The 17,896-nt window shown below is 43.2% G+C and overlaps 1 protein-coding gene across 5 annotated transcripts in view; it reads right to left on the minus strand.

Moving 5' to 3' along the window:
* Nucleotides 1-17,896, minus strand: part of NTRK2 (neurotrophic receptor tyrosine kinase 2) — a 324,463-nt gene that overhangs the window by 240,916 nt on the left and 65,651 nt on the right. For all 5 annotated transcript variants that reach the window (XM_046023046.1, XM_046023045.1, XM_046023047.1 and 2 more), the window contains exon 11: nucleotides 12,305-12,404. In XM_046023046.1, coding sequence (XP_045879002.1) covers nucleotides 12,305-12,404 — 100 coding nt within the window. The remainder of the gene's footprint in view (nucleotides 1-12,304; nucleotides 12,405-17,896) is intronic.

Raw genomic sequence — 17,896 nt, forward strand, 5'->3', positions numbered from 1 at the left:
AGCTATGTGTCTACCCTTAGGCAAGCGGCTTAAGCTCCCTGGGCCCAATGTCCTCACCTCCGTAACAAAGGCTTTGGATGATTCCTAAGGCCACTCCCGGTTTTCTGTTTTTATTTCTACCAACCACCACACAAACGCAAGAGGGAATCCTAAAGCAATTGTTACTAATACCTAGTTAATATTTAATCATTGTGATAAAGAAAAATAGAAGAAGTCCCATAATATCCTTCTCAGTGACTTTGAGAAACAGAAAATAAATAATATTTAAAAAAAAATATCCTTCTCAGCTGGATATCTGCCAATGCCTCAAGGGAGAGATATTCAGGTAGAACTAAAATTAAAAAGTTAAAATCTTTGGTGAAGGCCAGAATGCTCCCTGTCCCCCAAGTGGAAGCCAGTATGTATAGAACTATTGAATTTTAAAAACACCATTCTGCAACCCTTAGAAATTAAATAACTATTTCAAAAAAGGACCAGAGCTAGATACCATGCTCAGTAAGTTCAAATTTTGAGGGAAGAGGATATTTGCTAGATGCCAAACTATCACTCCACAAATTACTTACCAATTCCAAGGGAAACTTAAATTTGTAAAGAGAAGATCTGGTGGTGACCTTCCTTAAAAAGCAATCCAACTTATGCTAATAGTGTAACAACCCGACATTATGTGTTTCTAAACGAGATACAATGTAAGTTCATAGCATCTGTGATGCCTTCTTCCCAAAAACATTTCACTTACACCTAACCTAACTGAGCCTTTAGAAATAAGTTCCACTTCAAGGAAATACAGGGGATAAATGACAGGTTAAAGAATCCCACAAAAGGGGGCATGTGGGTGGCTCAGTCAGTTAAGTGTCTGCCTTTGGCTCAAGTTTATGATCCCAGGGTCCTGTGTTTGAGCCCTCATCTGGCTCGCTGCTCAGCAGGGAGCCCGCCTCTCCCTCTCCCCATGGAGCTCCCCTTTTTTGTGCTCTCTTGTGCTCTCTTTCTCAAATAAATAAATAAAACCTTAAAAAAAAGAATACTGAAAAAAGTCACTTATACTGCCAGAATGAAGGACATCCTATAGGACAACTGGCTGGTACCTTCAAAAAGTCAATGTCAAGAAGGGGAAAAAAAATGAAGGTAGCATTCTAGACTGAAAGGGACCAAAGAACCAAAGCATCACAGTCACCACATGCAATGCGTGAGCTCTGAGTTGATGTCGGTTTGAAACAGAAGCTGTATGAGCACTGGGTGTTATACGCAATGGGTGAATCACTGAACACTACAGCAGAAACTAATGATACACTAGATGTTGGCTAATTGAATTTTAAATTTAAAAAAAGAAAGAACGAAATGGAAGCTGTAAGAGGCATTGTCAAATCACCGGGGGGATCTGAAGATTCACTAGGTGTTCTCTGTTACTACAGAGCTATTCTAACTTTCTTGGGGGCAATGATATCGGTATCGGGTTGTGCTTTGAAGAGATACTGTGTCTTTAGTTTTAGGAGAAATGCGCTGGGAATTTTAGGTATGAAGTGAACTTCTTTTCTTTTAAAGATTTTATTTATTTATTTGACACAGAGAGAGATAGTGAGAGAGGGAACACAAGCAGGGGGAGTAGGAGAAGCAGGTTTCCTGCTGAGCAGGGAGCCCAATGCAGGGCTCGATCCCAGGACTCTGGGATCATGACCTGAGTCAAAGGCAGATGCTTAAGGACTGAGCCACCCAAGCACCCTGGGCAACTTATTTTCAAACAGCAAAATGTTAAACAGAGGGTGAATCCTGGTGTAGACTACACAGATGTTCACTGTAATAGCCTTTCAAATTTTCATGTTGAAATTGTCATCATAAAAAGCTGGAGAGAAACACAAGATCCACATACCTGGCAGAAATGATTTGGCAGAAGATGAATCAGGAAAGAACACTTTTCATATTCTTTCTGTCCCCACGGGAAAGCAGGGAGTCAGAGGGGAGCCCAGCAATTCAGCTGCAAGTAAGAGGGGCCCCATAACCTGTCCCCTCATAAAATATGGGGGTTGGCGGAACCATAGAGTCTCTAGTCAGGGTTGGAGATTCAAAAAATGAAGAAGCCTGAATCCCTCTTTCTGGGAAGACCTTTAAAAAAAGGTGGCTAAGAAGCCAGAGCAATCCCAAGCCTATAATGGCACGAGTAATAAATGAGGGAAGCCACAGGGTGTATAGGGAGAGAGACAGGGGCCACCTTCATGGAATTTCTTGGTCCCAGAGCTCCAAGGATGTCCTTGTGGAGACGTGTGTGAAGCTGACAGAACCTGGTTGGGACACAAGGTGGTGTATCTGTGACTGGCCCGAATTTGGTGGCTGAGGACAAGTGGAAAGGTGAGCAACACAGCAGCCACCAACATGAAAAAGAAATGACCACCCATGGCCACAGATACAGCCCCTCCACACAGTGGCCTGTCATGACCCCTGAGGATTTAATCCCACACGATCCCACACACCGCACCATCACCCACAAGTTGAAATGCGACCTGAGGAAATGGAGCCGAGAAACCCCTGTGAGACCCCCTGACCTGATGGAACGAACATTGAATGTTCTGGGATTGTCCAAACTTGCCACACAGACATGATGTTTCCTATGTTAATAGTAAGGAGAATGTGGTTCCACAGTGGAGAATGAAAGACTATCTCATGACACACCAAAACAATAAAGGACATCACCAGAAGTACACGGCAGACTCTTCTAGTGAGTGTGTGATTGTTCTGAACGGTTGTGTAACGGGATGGTAGATACTGAAGCTGGAGAGGACCCTCAGATGCCCTTCAGTCCTGCACTGTTATTTCTGGTCCTCACACAATTTCCTCTCAGAGATGATCCAGGAAGTCAATGTGGGAAAAGCTCAGCTGGGTGGTGGACTGTCCTCGGGTGGGACCCTCGGTGGGACTACGAAAGCAGACAACCATGACTGTACACAGAAATACCACCTCATTCCCAGGATCTTCCCACTCCTGAACTCATGTCCCCTTCCTGCCTTCCACTGTCACTACTTGGGGTGGAGATAACTCTTCTGCCTTCAATTCAGGATATTAATTTCTTGGTACTAAAGACTTTAAAAGTTAGAATGAAGATGTCTCTCTCTCTCTCTCTCTCTCTCTCTCTGTCTCCCCCACTCCCTTCCTCCCTCTCATTCTCTCTGTCCTCAGACCGCTAACACTCCCAGATGCTCGAAGAAGAAGCCAGTGACTTCCACTTTTGCTGATGCCTTGAGGAAAACGAAGACCTCCCACTGTCATCTGTCTGCTTCCGCCTTGGCTTCTCTCACAGGAAATTCACTGTCTTGGTCTATGGATATAATAACGTGGATGACAATCGACAGTATGAGGAAGAACTTATTTTCTCCAAAACTCCTCTTTTCATCTCTAGCAGGCTGTGAACACATCAAAAATTAAAGCCTATATTTGGGGTGCCTGGCTGGCTCAGTCAGAAGAGCAAATGATGCTTGATCTTGGGGTTGTGTGTTTGAGCCCCATGCTGGGTGTAGAGATTGCTTAAAAATAGAATCTTAAAAAAAATTAAAGCATACTTTTGTTAAAGAGACTGTTTTTAGTCTCTTTTTTAACTTGCAACCTCCTCTGTGCAAAGGGGAAGCGCCTTCGAATGGGAAGCTCCATGAGTTCATGTTTCTGAGTTTTAAGCGAATGATTACTGGGTCTCTTCCAAATCCCACCCTTACCTGCCCTTCCTGCCTCTTCCCTACAGTAAACGCCCCTCCCAAAAGAAACTAGTAAAACCTCCATACCCAATCCATCCATCAATAAAAGAGATTTCTTTAAGCAGGTGAATCGTTCAATGGACAATAAAATTAAGAGCTTGCAGTAACTCATACGTTTAAAGAATGAAGGGCTTAACAGAAACATGTTTCAGCAGCTTTGCTTTCATAAAACATGTCCATAAAAGAGAGACACATTGTAATTACAATTTTTTTCTATAAACTCAACTAATAAGCTTGAAAACACTCTTATACACTGTCTACATATGAGACCTTTTTTCTGTAATTCAGACTCAGTATCAATTCACACAGGACTCTGCACACTCTTTTCCTTAGTGATGTATTACTATAACATAAACCTGAAAAAAAAACCTGCCTCTTCTGGAATTAGTTCAATAAGCCCGCCACTAAATTAAGCACTAATTTAATTCTTATAATCACCTGAGAGGTGGCTATTATTTCCACATTTTACCAAAGAGGAACCAAAGATTTAGAAAGTTTAAAAATTTCCCACAAAATTATGGTTAGCAGGTGGCAGACCTGGGACATGAACCCAAGCCCATCTGAGTCATGAGTCTCTAATATTACATTCCTCTACACTTCTAGGTTTGAAGACTGAAGATTTAGCAACTTACAAACATGAAGGATGTGTGGTACTCAAACAGACTGTCTTTCAAAGTGCCACAGGACAATTTTGCTGATTTGGAGCTAAATTTAATCCGAGAGTCATTCAGTCTCTTTGCCCAAAATAAAGGAAGATAAAATCAAAGCATATGTTAGAATTTAAGCCAAGCTATTATCTGTCCTCTTCATAAATTCTGAAAAGCGTGTCCACCAAAATCAGATTCTAGGAATGAGGGGGAAGAAAACCAAATGAGAGGAAGAATGTAAAATTAGGGAGCAAGGAGACGGGGAAAGACAAAATGAAAGGCAGAAAAAAAAAATGAAAGGTTAGAAAAAAGAGAAATGGGAATGGAGCTAAGGGGAAGAAGAACACCCCAGATGTCCCGATTTGGGAAGTTTTGCAAAGTCTGCCCATGATCTGTGTGTAAGGAGGACACTTGAGTGGCTCAGTCAGTTAAGCCTCCAACTCTTGGTTTTGGCTCAGGTCATGATCTCAGGGTCCCAAGATCAAGCCCCACGTTGGGCTCTGCACTCAGTGGGGGATTTGCTGAAGGTTTCCCCCACTCCTCTCCCTCTGCTTCTCCCCCAACCTCTCAAATGAATAAATAAATCTGTTAAAAAAAAAAAAAGTCAAAGTGAGTTCACCACAGGGTTTCTAGAGAACCAAAGAATGGGGAACAATTTTTCTTGACTTTGAACTTCCAGACCTAATTTTTTTTTTTTTAAGATTTCATTTATTTATTTGACAAACAGAGATCACAAGTAGGCAGAGAAGCAGGCAGAGAGAGAGGAGGAAGCAGGCTCCCTGCTGAGCAGAGAGCCCGATGTGGGGCTCAATCCCAGCACCCTGGGATCATGACCTGAGCCGAAGGCAGAGGCTTTAACCCACTGAGCCACCCAGGCGCCCCCAGACCTAATTTCTTAAGGGCTCCTTTATCTTTGTAGGAAACACTGGTAGTGCAGAAACACCTCTAATCAGAACTGTATGCACTTTTCCCATCCCAGTCTCACCTGGGCCCTCCCCTGAAGCACTCGGAGCTGCCCAGGTGAGGGAGGTAGTTTATGAAGTTTGAGGTCAGGGCAGGGGCCAAGGCGAAGAAAAGCTGCTGCTCCCTGCTGCCAGCTGGAGTCAGTTCCCGAAAGTTCGACACCCATGTTCAATCTGCTGCAAAGCATAAGCATGTTCTGCCCTCACAGACATAACCCAAATGCTGTCCCCAAAGGAAGCGACAGTGATCAGAGATCAGATCCTCACGTCGCAGATGCATCTGGGGAAAAAATTTTTTAATAACATTCCTCAAATGACAGAAAAAGAATGCGTGGGTTTTTTTTTTTAATTTCCAATTTGCTAAATTGCCCATTACTCTTTCAACTCAATGTCTTTTCTGAAATATATGAAAATTCTGTTAAAACCAACAAATTTTTTTTTCTCTGCTAAGAGAATGTGACGTTATACTCTGAGTTCAGTTAGAAGCTAAGGGGAAGGGCAGGGGGAAGAAAAATTTCCCGTGAAAACCTACGTTTTCTGTTACTATTTGGTGAGGCTTACACTCCCATATATTATATGAGAACCAATGAAGCTCATTACTTGCTTTTCTTTTTTTTTTAAAGATTTTTTTTTTTATTTATTTATTTGACAGCGAGAGACAGGAGATCACAAGTAGGCAGAGAGGCAGGCAGAGAGAGAGAGAGGGAAGCAGGCTCCCCGCCGAGCAGAGAGCCCGATGTGGGACTCGATCCCAGGACCCTGAGATCATGACCTGAGCCGAAGGCAGCGGCTTAACCCACTGAGCCACCCAGGCGCCCATCATTACTTGCTTTTCAAAAGAGTTAAATGCTAAGTCCTTCCAAGATTCTTTTCTGTTTTATAAGGGGGCTTTCTGATTCCAGAAAGATAAAATAATATTTATTAAAGATAAAAGATAAAATAAAATAAAATAATAAAATAAATAAATTAAATAAATAAAATAAAATAATAAAATAAAAATAAAGTGATCAGAGGATCACTTTAACTGAACTGGCAAAAATAGAAAAGATTGATAAAATCTGATATGGATAAAAGTATCAATGAAGGATGCCCTCCTATACTACTGTGAGAATATAAATTGACAAAATGTTTCCTCAAGATAATCTATCAACGCATAAAATACACAACCCCCTTTAGTTTTGGTAATCTATTCCAAGTACCTATCTCTATATGGAAGGTATTATTCGAAACACTTTTCTGAAAACTTTGTAAAAGCATAAACATTTGGGGCGCCTGGGTGGCTCAGTGGGTTAAGCCTCTGCCTTCAGCTCAGGTCATGATCTCAGGGTCCTGGGATCGAGTCCCGCATCGGGCTCTCTGCTCAGCAGGGAGCCTGTGTCCCCCTCTCTCTCTGCCTGCTTCTCTACCTACTTGTGATCTCTGTCTGTCAAATAAATAAAATCTTTAAATAAAAAAGCATAAACATCTAACCATAACTTTAAACCCTAACAACATAAACAGTAAAAGAAGGAAACAAATCACAATTTGTCAGTAATAACTATCATGATAACTAAATGCCAGGACCTTTCCTGAGTGCTTCCTATACATAAACTCAGCATGTCTCCTAGCAACCTGATGATGTGGGTACAAGGCTTGCCCCATTCCAGATGGAAATACTGAGGCAAGGGAGGATGAGAAAGTTGCTCAAAGTCACATAGTTTGTCACAGGCAGGGGCAGGTTTCAGACCCAAGGAGCCCAAGAGCAGCCGACTCCAAAACACTTATTAATTCAAATGCGGGAGATACACCGGTACTGATGCAGAAAGATCCATGGGCAAATGGTCTCCTGAAAGCAGATGCAGCCTAAGCCTGGGATTGCAATTTCTTTATGGAACCAAAAATGAGTCTGTTTGATTATCTACATTGTAAGTAAAGCTATGGATTTTATGATCTGCATACTATATGCATTCTGGATGGTTAAAGAAGGTTATCCTAGCAGTAGAAAGGGTAGCAAAAAAGGAAGGTCGGGAACAATCCTGCTTTTAGCTCCATATATTTTGAAACTGCTTGAAACTGTGAAAAGCAAGAATGCATTCACGTGTTACTGTTATAATTTTTTTAAGTTATTTGTCTTTAAATAAAAAAACAGTGGGGGTGCATATGGAAAACAGTTTGTCCTTACAGATGTTTCTACAACTGTGCTTCTGGCTTTCGAACACATTTTCCCCCTCTTTTAAAAGTTGATCCAAATATCTGTTCAACTCAACCTTCTCAACTTTCCAGATTCATTTTCAGTTCATAAAAAAGGCTTTAACCTCCAGCTTCTCTAGCTTTGGTCCCACTATATGTTTATGACTATTTTGAAATAGCCAAAATTTTGCTTGCTGTTGAAAGACATTTAGGAGACCATTTATAAGAGGAAAAACAAACTGTGGACCTTGAATCTGGAGTCGAGAAAACCTGGCTCTGCCTTCTCAGGGAGTGCGGTTCTCTGGGCAATTAGGAATTGGAAATTTCTACAGCTCAAGTCATAGGAATGAGTGCAGATCGGCGGTTTACGTGCAAGGAGAGGAGGTTGCCGATAAAATCTGGAGGCTAGCAACACTGAATGAGAGAATGGGCCTCCTGGCCCAGTTCCTCCTGTGGGATGTCTTCGGGTCACTTAGATATCTTTACTCTCAATGGACAAAGGAGGCACCAGTCCTCAGGGAATCAATAACATTACGTGGGCTTCTATAGGGAAACGCACGTGACACAAAGCTGATGGTCACAAGGACTCTCTATCAGGGTGACGAGTGCCAGGCCCCCTCCACCCTTCTGGGTCCCTTAGATTTTTTCCAAGCTTGCACACCATCCACATCATCAGGCAGGGCTTCCAGAGGCGGAGTGCTCTTGGAACGCCCCGCCATCCTCATGCCCCCTGATGCTTCCATTTCCTCGTCCTGAGCCCTTCTCCATCTTCTGTGAAGAGAGGGAGCCAGGAAGTAATGTGAGAACTAAACACGAGGCTTGGTTACAACACAAGAGCGTGCTGAGGTCTCGTTGCCTGTTCCTTTGGCAATACAGCTGCTCTGGAAAAGTCTTGGAGCCCTATTTCAGTGGAAACTAAAATTAAAATCAATCAGAGGCAGCCTGAGGAGAAAAGGGATAAAATTATGCATTTATGTATGGGGTACGGATACAGACATAGATGGCGGTCGTCTGTTATGTATTTTAGGCATCTATCTTAAGCGCAATATAAATAAGCCCTATACGGATGACCAAGCACTAACAGAAGGCCTATATCCGGGGCTTCCATGATGACGGTAACCAGATACCCAGTAAGCAAATAGGGTGGTGTACAGACACGAAAATGAGCATGGAAAAACAGATTGGGGTAAATTCTACCTCCTGATATCTCTATTGACAAAAGGCCAGCAGTCCACTGAACACTGGCAACAAGAAGCTTAAACTATAACAAGCCATAGAGAAAGATACATTCCAGGTTAGTGCCAAGATGGGAGCCACCACCGGGCACCTGCGCCAGTTTCGAAGCTGACAAAGACACATATTCCGAGGCTGTACATTCACAGGCAGAGAGGCAGAAATCCACGATGCTTGTGTGTAAAACTGAAAACCAAAGTGGACCTCCGAACTGAAATAGTAATTGTATGAAAACTTAGAAATCCTAAGCAAAAATCTAGCAAAATGACCTCCTGTCTAGGGCCATTACTTATCCAGAATAATCAAAGAAAGCAGGGGTTGGGGGAGGAGAGGGGCTCTGATTCCTTAAAAATTTAGAAAAGCTCTCTGGTCTCTCTTGAACCATCCACATGCGGGCTGTCCTCCAAACACCAACTGTTTTCCAATCACTACACTGAAGTGACTTAAGTTGAAAATTCTCTGTGAACAAGACCTCTACGAACCCTGTCTTCACAGAGCTCCCAGCCAAAGCTCCATGTGTAATATGGTCCCTTCACAGTGAGTTAACAGAACAGAGAATAAACCCTAGGAAGCTTCCAGTCACATAAACCCACCTCCAGAGAACACACACCACCACTCACTGGTGGTATTCTAAAATCTAGATTTAACTCCCAGGTTTGGAATTTAGAGACCCCCCCTTCGCACAGAAACAATACCATCAATCATGTTTGGGTCGAGCGACAGAGCTGGAATTGATCTGCAGTCAGCTGCAATGTGATTTTTTAAAGAGGTTTCTGGTCTCCCACAAGGTCCTTCCAATCAACAGTCTTAAACTATGGGTGTGATCCCAGACAGCTACTGTGATGATACGGTCGGCATTGGAACCTCAAGCGTGTGATGCGGGGATGGACGAAAACCTGCAAATGCTTGGTGGGCAGGCTGACTGCCACCTGCAATCTCAGCCTGTCTCCAGGACAAGGGACTAGGCAAGCAGGTCGAATCTCCCGAAGGGGCTTCTGAAGGCAAGAATTACATTTGGAATAGCGCATTTGCACATCACACGGAACGGAGCCATAGGTCCCGGCCAAGGCTATGCACATTTCCCGGCCAAGGCCATGCATGCACATCTCCCATGGTTGTTACTGAGAAATCACCACTCACATGTTTCCTGGCGATTTCAGGAGGCATGATACTATTTTTACATACGTCTTTTTCAGCAGTGATCCTGGCACTAACAGCATGTAAAGTACAATGACTTCTATTAATGTTTAAATACCACCATTTATTCAGTTTCACTTGCCCTCATCTTGTCTTCCAGACCCCCACCCCCCACCCCAAATCATCAACTCAGCATCTGACAGGTAAAACTGTAACCTCAGCTCAAGCCCGATGTGTTCAAACCACGACACGGAAAACAGAAAAAGGGGCTATTCTAAACAAGACCGGGAGTCTCTGAGATGATTTTTTTTCAAAACAACTTTATTTATGTTTGGAAATAAGGGACTGAAACATACGATAAGGTAGCTACTGCCTGAAGGAAGTCATTTACTGGCTTTGGGACAAGGTTCAGCAAACTCTTTCCTACAATTCATTAAGGATCCCCTTAGGTTTATACACGTTCGGGAAATGTAGGTGCTTTCGCAGTAATCATCCCAAATTATCCACATAAAAATCTGCTTCAGTCTTCGTGTGGGAGTCTCTATAGGAAATACAATCTTCCTTGAAACAAATGTCTACCTTCTATTCCCTCTCTCCCTGTGCCGAACAGACCATGTGAACACTTACAGACCATTCTGTAGGTTGTTTTCCTAACACAAAGCTGGGTTGGGGGTGGCTCCTAAATATTGCTGCTGGGGTTCCGGAAGCTTCTGTGCAGCTCCCAGGAGAACCTAGACAGATTGTTCTCTCTGAAGAGCCCATGCGATGAAAGGTCTCAAACTAAACCCTCAGGAAGGTCTCAAACGAAACCCTCTGGCTCTCTCCAGTAAAATCCCTGCTCGGGGACTTCCACTCCAAGTGCCTCTGAGGAAAGAATGTACTTGATCAGAATGAGGAAAACGAAATGCCATGGTGGGTGGCTGACATGCCGAGAACAGTAGCCTCGCCCAGACCAAGGCCCAGAAAGGTCTTCGAAGCGACACCCGCCCCCCCCCTCCCCAATCTTGTCACTCAGAAGGTGCTCGCCCACGTTGATCCCATAGAATGCTGATTCTCCAGGAACACTTGGGACACGGTAGTATGGGCATCGCTTGGAAACTGTTAGAAATGCCAAGTATTAGACCCACTCAGACCTTTTAAATCAGCAACTCTCTGGGTGGGGCCAGAAACCTGTGTTTTCACAAGCCTTCCAGGAGCTGCTGATGTAAAGCAGCATCGTAGTAGGACTAAGTAAAATCACTGTAGTATATTCTCTCCTCCAGGCCTTATTTATAATTGGAGAATGAGAGAGCTTTATTCCACCAAAAGAAATGTCAAGAATTGGCAGGTCAAGAGAAAGTCAGAAGCCGATCTGGGGGCCATTCAAGACCCAATTTACCACTATGCCTCCCTGTTCATTTCAGGTTTAGGGATTTCGACCATGGGCACCCACAGAGGGAGAGGAGAAGAATGTCAGAAATAGATCCTCTCCACCCCAGGGCCCAGTGTACACTGGACAGCATATCGCTCCATAAACATCCCTTCCAAGAGAGTAGGCGACGTGAGTAGTGATTGTGATGAACCAGACAGATCAAGAAAACCCACCACTTTGTCTCCAACACAGCAAAGCCATCACTAACCCTTCTTTGTGGCTTTCCCAAACTAGTGGCTATTTGTAAGAGACCACACAAAATTCAACAATAGCTTCTTGGTCAATACATAACGCTTAAACTTCAGAGCAAATTCTTTTCAATCACTGAGACTCTTGGCTATTTATGTAACAACATTTAAACAAGTTTTCTCCCCTAAAATGAATTTTCAGTCCTCTGAAAGAGACCCCTGGTCTATTCTTGGGCAACATGGCCATCAATTTTTAATTGGGAGTCTTTCCGTTAATGCATGCGCATACACGCGTGCACACACACACACACTCACAAAGCTTCAATGTATAGCCAGTGTTCTGATTTCACTTCCCAACACAGTTCAAATCTCAGAAGATGAGAATCTTATTCTAAAAGCAATAGCAACTAGAAAAGCTACCATGGAAGGGTCTGGAAGGCACCTGCACAGCAGAAAGGACCCTTCTGCACAAAACACCTGTGTCCCTAACTGACCTATTGCCATCACGCCTCACCTGCCTTTCTGAAGCCAAAGGGAAACCCAGGCACTCTTCACCTATATCATTATTAGTCACTCGAGACTCAGGAAACCAGTTCGGTGTCTTCTGAGACAACCGTCCTCCTTGGAAAGTGGGTATTGCTGAGTAATCAACATTTTTTTGCTCTGCCTTGATTTGTAGTATCATAGCCTTGTTGCTATTTTTTTCAGTCTTAAAACCTAGTCATGGTAAATCTAGCTGCTTCTTTCTTTAGTGGTAATTAGCATTAGTCAGAAGCCAAAAATGATTCCACATAAGAAGTAAAATAAACACAACCCTTCTTACCTTTCATGCCAAACTTGGAGTGTCTTGCCAACTTCAGCAGAAACAGCATCACCAGCAGACAAAATCCCACCACAGACGCAATTACCACCACAGCATAGACCTGGAAGAAAAGGAAGGAGAGTCGTCATGACCTTGCTCCTTAGTTCCCTACAACCAGATGATGACGACGATAAGGATGACGGTTCATATTTACCACTTGCACTGCTAGGAACTTTGTGTCAATCTGTTCATTTACCCCCCAACAACTCTACAATGAAATATCATAAGTCTGAATATTATCCTTGCTTTACAAACGAGAACACATAAGCTAGAAGCTTATAAAAAATTAGACACAAAGATATATTACTCTCTCCCCATGTATCTAGCCTCATACCTACCCACCCGGAGAGAAGAGACAGAATATACAAAATCTGAATAATAAAATACTGATTATTTCTGAAGCTGATGAAAGATATAAAGGGAGTTCATTTTGCTATGCTCTCTACCGTTGGGCATTTAGAAAGCTGTCTGTAATAAAAAGATTTTTTTTTTTTTAAAGTTGGCTATGGATGCTCTTAGAAATCAGAGTCCCGTGGAGCTGGAGTAAACCTGGAAGGGAGAAGGAGAGGTACCTGTGGGTGAGTTCACTTGTGAAAGTTCATGGGGTTGCAGACTCATGATGGGTACACATATGTGTATGTATGAAAGAGGTCAACACAAAGTTTTTTAAAGCTTAAAAATGTAATCGCAACATGTGGATGATATAAGTAGAGAGGGTAGCTGCAGATCCACGTGAATCCTGCCACACCCCTGAGCGAGATCACAGAAGCACAAGTGTGTAATGCTGATGAAGTACATAGTAACATTCCAGAAACAAAGATGGAAGTGGGACAATGCATCTCCTTCCATTCCTGCTGCTCACTCCAAGGTCTTGCTCCCAAGAAAAGTGTGACTCTGGAAACCAGGAGGTGGCAAACAGTAAACAGGGTTAGACAGTAAATACTTCAGGCTTTGGGAGCCATACAATGTCTTTCACAACCTCTCAACTCTACTGGTGTAGAGTGAAAGCAGCCATAGACAGTATGTATAAGCAAATGGGCATGACTGGGTGCCAATAAAACTTTATTTACAAAAACAGATGGGTATAGTTTGCAGACTGCTAAACTGTTTAAGATGTCCACACTTAATTAGACGCGTAAGCTTCTTTTTGTTTCATTTCATCTTCATAATAATCCTTAAGACAGATATTATTATTCCCATCTGTGGTAATTATTAATGCTGTTTACCAAACATTTCTATTTCTCCCCGTGTTTCTCTTTGTAAGATTCACTTCCTGGCTTCCTTGTGGTAAGATGGGTGCATGTGACCAGTTCTGGCCAATGAGGTGAGACTTGTCTCCCTGACAACGGAGTATTTCACTGCTACGTGAGATCTTAGACTGAGGCAGTTATTCACACCCAGGGATAACGTTATACCCAGGGGACATCTGTCAATTTCGGGTTGTCACAACTGGAGGAGGGTGCTAGTGCATCTAATGGGCCAAGGCCAGGGATGCTGCTAAACATCCTACAACACTAACAGCCCCCCTCCCACAACAAGAAGTTATTCATCCATAATAATGATGCCAATAGCTCCAAGGTTGAGAACGCTGCTCTCATACTTCTTTCTCTGGGTCTTCATAAATGCTAACTTTCCAAAAGTGGCTGCCTTTCAACCTAGTCTCAGTTAGAGTGAGAACAAGGCTGACAGATTCCCAGTCAACACAAATAATGAAGAAAGAAATAAAACTTTGTCATTTAAAGCTGCTAAGACTTGGGGATTTTTGTTACTGCAGCATAACTTATGCTGACTGATGTACCCATCTCAGAATGAGAGGCAGTCCAGGGCAGAGATTAAGAACGTGAGCTCCTCATGAGTTTGGAATTTAGATTTACCACTTCTTAGGTGCCTGACCTCAGAATCACTCCATCTCTCAGCATCCCACATGCCTCATGTGTGAAGCAAGGAATATAATCATTCTACCTTGCAGATTATTTAATCACTTAGTGAGATAACAGGTTTGTAACAGAGTCTCCTACAATAGATAATAAGTTAATGTTGGCTATGAGGATGGTAAAACTGAGATTTATAAAAAATTAAATAAGCAACCCAAGATCACAGCTTTTGAGCTTGGGATTCGACTGAAGTCTCTAAGTACAAAACCTGGGGCTTTTCCATGATTTAGCCTTTATACTACTTCCTCAAAACCCATGGCTGAGAGGGAAGGCAGGATAGTAAAAATGCACGGCTAATCTTCCTGCGATATCTTCTCTGATGTCCACTGGGGACAGGACAGCTTTAAAGAAGGTGCAAAACCCGGTAAAGGGCATATGCCACGCCCTTGGCCAGAGGGGCGCCAAGCTGTGAGAATCCTCCCCTTGGCTTGCAGTTGTGAGTGGCTCTCCCATAGGACCCCTCCGCCAAAGTCTGAATGCAGACTTAACCCTCTCTCTGTGGCCTATGTAGAGTGCTTGTGATTCCTAAAAGGTTAATTATAGAACAATTTGTTGTAGCTAAGACCATTGCCCTCAAACGTACCTAATGATTTGGGTTTTTTTGTTTTGTTTTATTTTCTCATCTTTATTTCTAACTAACATTTGCATGGAAAAGAGATCATAGTATTTTAGCTCTCGGTTTCTCGATCTTATTAAATTCCAGACTTGTACTGATAGAAGGAGAAAAATTGAATAAAGAAGTTCAATCCCTATTTCATAGATAAGGAAACAGGGATGGAGAGAGTTTAGGGGACTTGCCCTGAGCCCCACAACCTCTCTGTAGGACCAGAAACAGCCTCTGACCCACTTGAGAAAGTACTTGATTGGCATTCAGAAGACTTGGTCCTTATGCTCACAGGACACCTTGCGTTTACGAGCTGGGAGAGCTAACAGATGCTTCACTTCTGCAAGCCTCCAGTCCTCATTTGTACATGAAGATCACACCTTCCCTGACTTCTCTATTTATAAAGTGTTTAAGTCAACCTGGAAAATGGGAAAGGGTTCCACCACTAGGGAGCAGCTAATGATCTGCTAGCAAATATTTAAACCTATGCAAGCAGTTCTGTATATAAAATATCCCTTGATCAACAAAGACTCCAAACACAATGAGAAGAATTGTTTCCTCAACAATGAATTGTTTGATAATTATAGTCCCATGTACTGTGCATGTTTGGGGTGGGGTGGTCTTTATGTGAGAGACAAGCAGGGGTGAATGTATTTGTTCATTTGTTTGCTTGACTGGTTGGCTTGGTTGGCTGGTTAGCTTGTTGACTGGTTAGCTATTTGATTAGCTGGTGGATTGTTTAGTTGACGGGTTGTTTGGTTAGTTGGTTGGTCATTTGGTTAGTTGACTGGTTGGTTGGTTGGCTGATCGGCTGTTTGATCAGTTATATGGATGGTTAGTTGATTGGTTGGTTAGTAGTTTTTAATCTGAGGCTATCTCTCTACATAGAACAAGGATCTGCCCCACTTGAAAAATCCAGGAAGGTTCATGAGGATTACTTACTGGACCAGAATGGAGAGCATTTGAGACTGTCTTCCAAATGCTCTGATAAAACCTTTAACTCTTCTGTCAGTTCCCTGACTGTGACACTCTCCTTCTAATTTAACAATCCTCCCTGTGATCAGGAACTATTCATATATTAAACATCTGATCCAGACTTTACAGCTTTACATTTTCTTTAAATTCTACAAAGCATTACCTTGCACCTGTCATGCAGATTTCCAGGGACCTCAGGTGGAACTTTCAACAAAGATTAATTTTCATTGATCTCACCTTCCAGCGGCCCTACTGCAGACAGTCCAAATATCCCTGAGATATGCCATACAGGGACTCAAATTTATCATTTGGTCTCAAAAGAGAAAAGTGAAGTTGGCATGTAATTTTTAGTAACTGGGATAGGTACACACCTGTGGGCTTAACACATGCTCCTTGGATTCCTTTCATACACAAACAACTTTCTCAAACCAGAAAACACTAAGTGCTTTGGTATGAGAATAAGCTGAAACAACTGCACAGGGAAGGAAGCAGAAAACATTCTGCAGCTGATTTTCCCTGGCATTTGTCCTTGCTGTTTCAATGCAATGCATACCGTTAGCTATGGAAATACGTGTGTGTGTATGTGTGTGTGTCTCCAGGTACTGGATATGCATATTTGAGTTGCAGCTGAACTACATCTGTTATGAGCCTCCCATTCCGACCACCAGGGCGCTGGTTTAAAGATAAATCACATCTCTTTATGACTGCTCCAGACCCCTAACTAATCACACTACTTCCAATCTCTCTGTCCTGCAACCCACTCTGGAACGTTCACCATCACCCTAATTAGTCTCTAATTTTTATGATCCCTTAGGTGCCACACATTATTCAAGGGATGATGGGATACAGCTCTGAAAAACACTGACCGGGTTGCCTAGACTTGGAAACTCACTAAAGAATCTACGGAAGGAGAAGGGTCTGGGTGGCTCAGTTGGTTAAGCATCTGACTCCTGATTTTGGTTCAGGTCATGATTTCAGGGTTGTGAGATCGAGCGCCACCTCAGGCTCTGTGCTGAGCGTGGAACCTGCTGGAGATTCTCTCTCTTCCTCTGCCCCTCCCCACTACCCAAGTGCAGATGCTCTCTCTCTAAAAAGAATCTAGGGAAGGAAAAAAGACACACAAGTAAACAATAAAGAAGCAAGGAAATTACAGACCATAATAACTGCTCAGAAGAAAATGGAACATGATCATGGCTGCCTGGTGGCTAAAGACATGTGATGACCACTGGGAAGTGCATGCCTTTCGAGGGAACAGCAAACATAAAGGCTGTGAGACAAGAGTAAGTCCAGGGCATACAAGAGAACATGAAGAAGGACAGGTGGCACACGTGAGGGCAGGGTGCAAGATGAAGGCAGAGACGCAGACAAGGGCAAGATATGTGGGGCCTTTTTGCCACCATGAGGAGCTGGGCTTTTGTAATGAAAGTTCTCTTACACTCGCATTGTAAAGACTCTGAGAATGACAATAAAAGTGATCTGAATTGTGTTTTTCAAAGGTCACTCAGGCTGCTATATGGAGAAAGGCCAGGAGATCACAACATGGGAGAGGAGGGACAGGTAGAGGCTGCAGAGGTCATCCAGGAACAAGCACTGTGGTAAACTTCCTGTGTGAAGGGCCAGATACTAAATACTTCCGGCTTTGCCGGCCATACAGTCTTTGCTGCAGCTACTCCAGTGCTGCAGCACTGTAGCAAAAAGTAGCCACAGACAATATGTAAACAGGCACGACCACGTTCCGATAAAACTTTATTTTTTATGGACACTGACATTTGAATGGCATAAGATTTGCACGTGTCATGAAATATCATTCTCCTTTTCCTTTTTTTCCCCCCCCAAACCACTTAAAAATGTAAAAACTCATCTCAGCCTGCATATGGCACAAACACAGGGGGTAAGCGGACTGGGCCCGCGGGCCATGGCTTGCCAACCCTCGGGTTAGGCTGTGTCCGTGGCAGCAGAGGTGGGGAGATGTGGATGGGTTTATCAGGTGGCAGACGTCACAGCGCAGGGGACTGGGTGCATGTGACAGTGAGGAGAAGA

The sequence above is a fragment of the Meles meles genome, chromosome 11 (assembly GCF_922984935.1).
Source record: "Meles meles chromosome 11, mMelMel3.1 paternal haplotype, whole genome shotgun sequence".
Lineage (NCBI taxonomy): Eukaryota > Metazoa > Chordata > Mammalia > Carnivora > Mustelidae > Meles > Meles meles.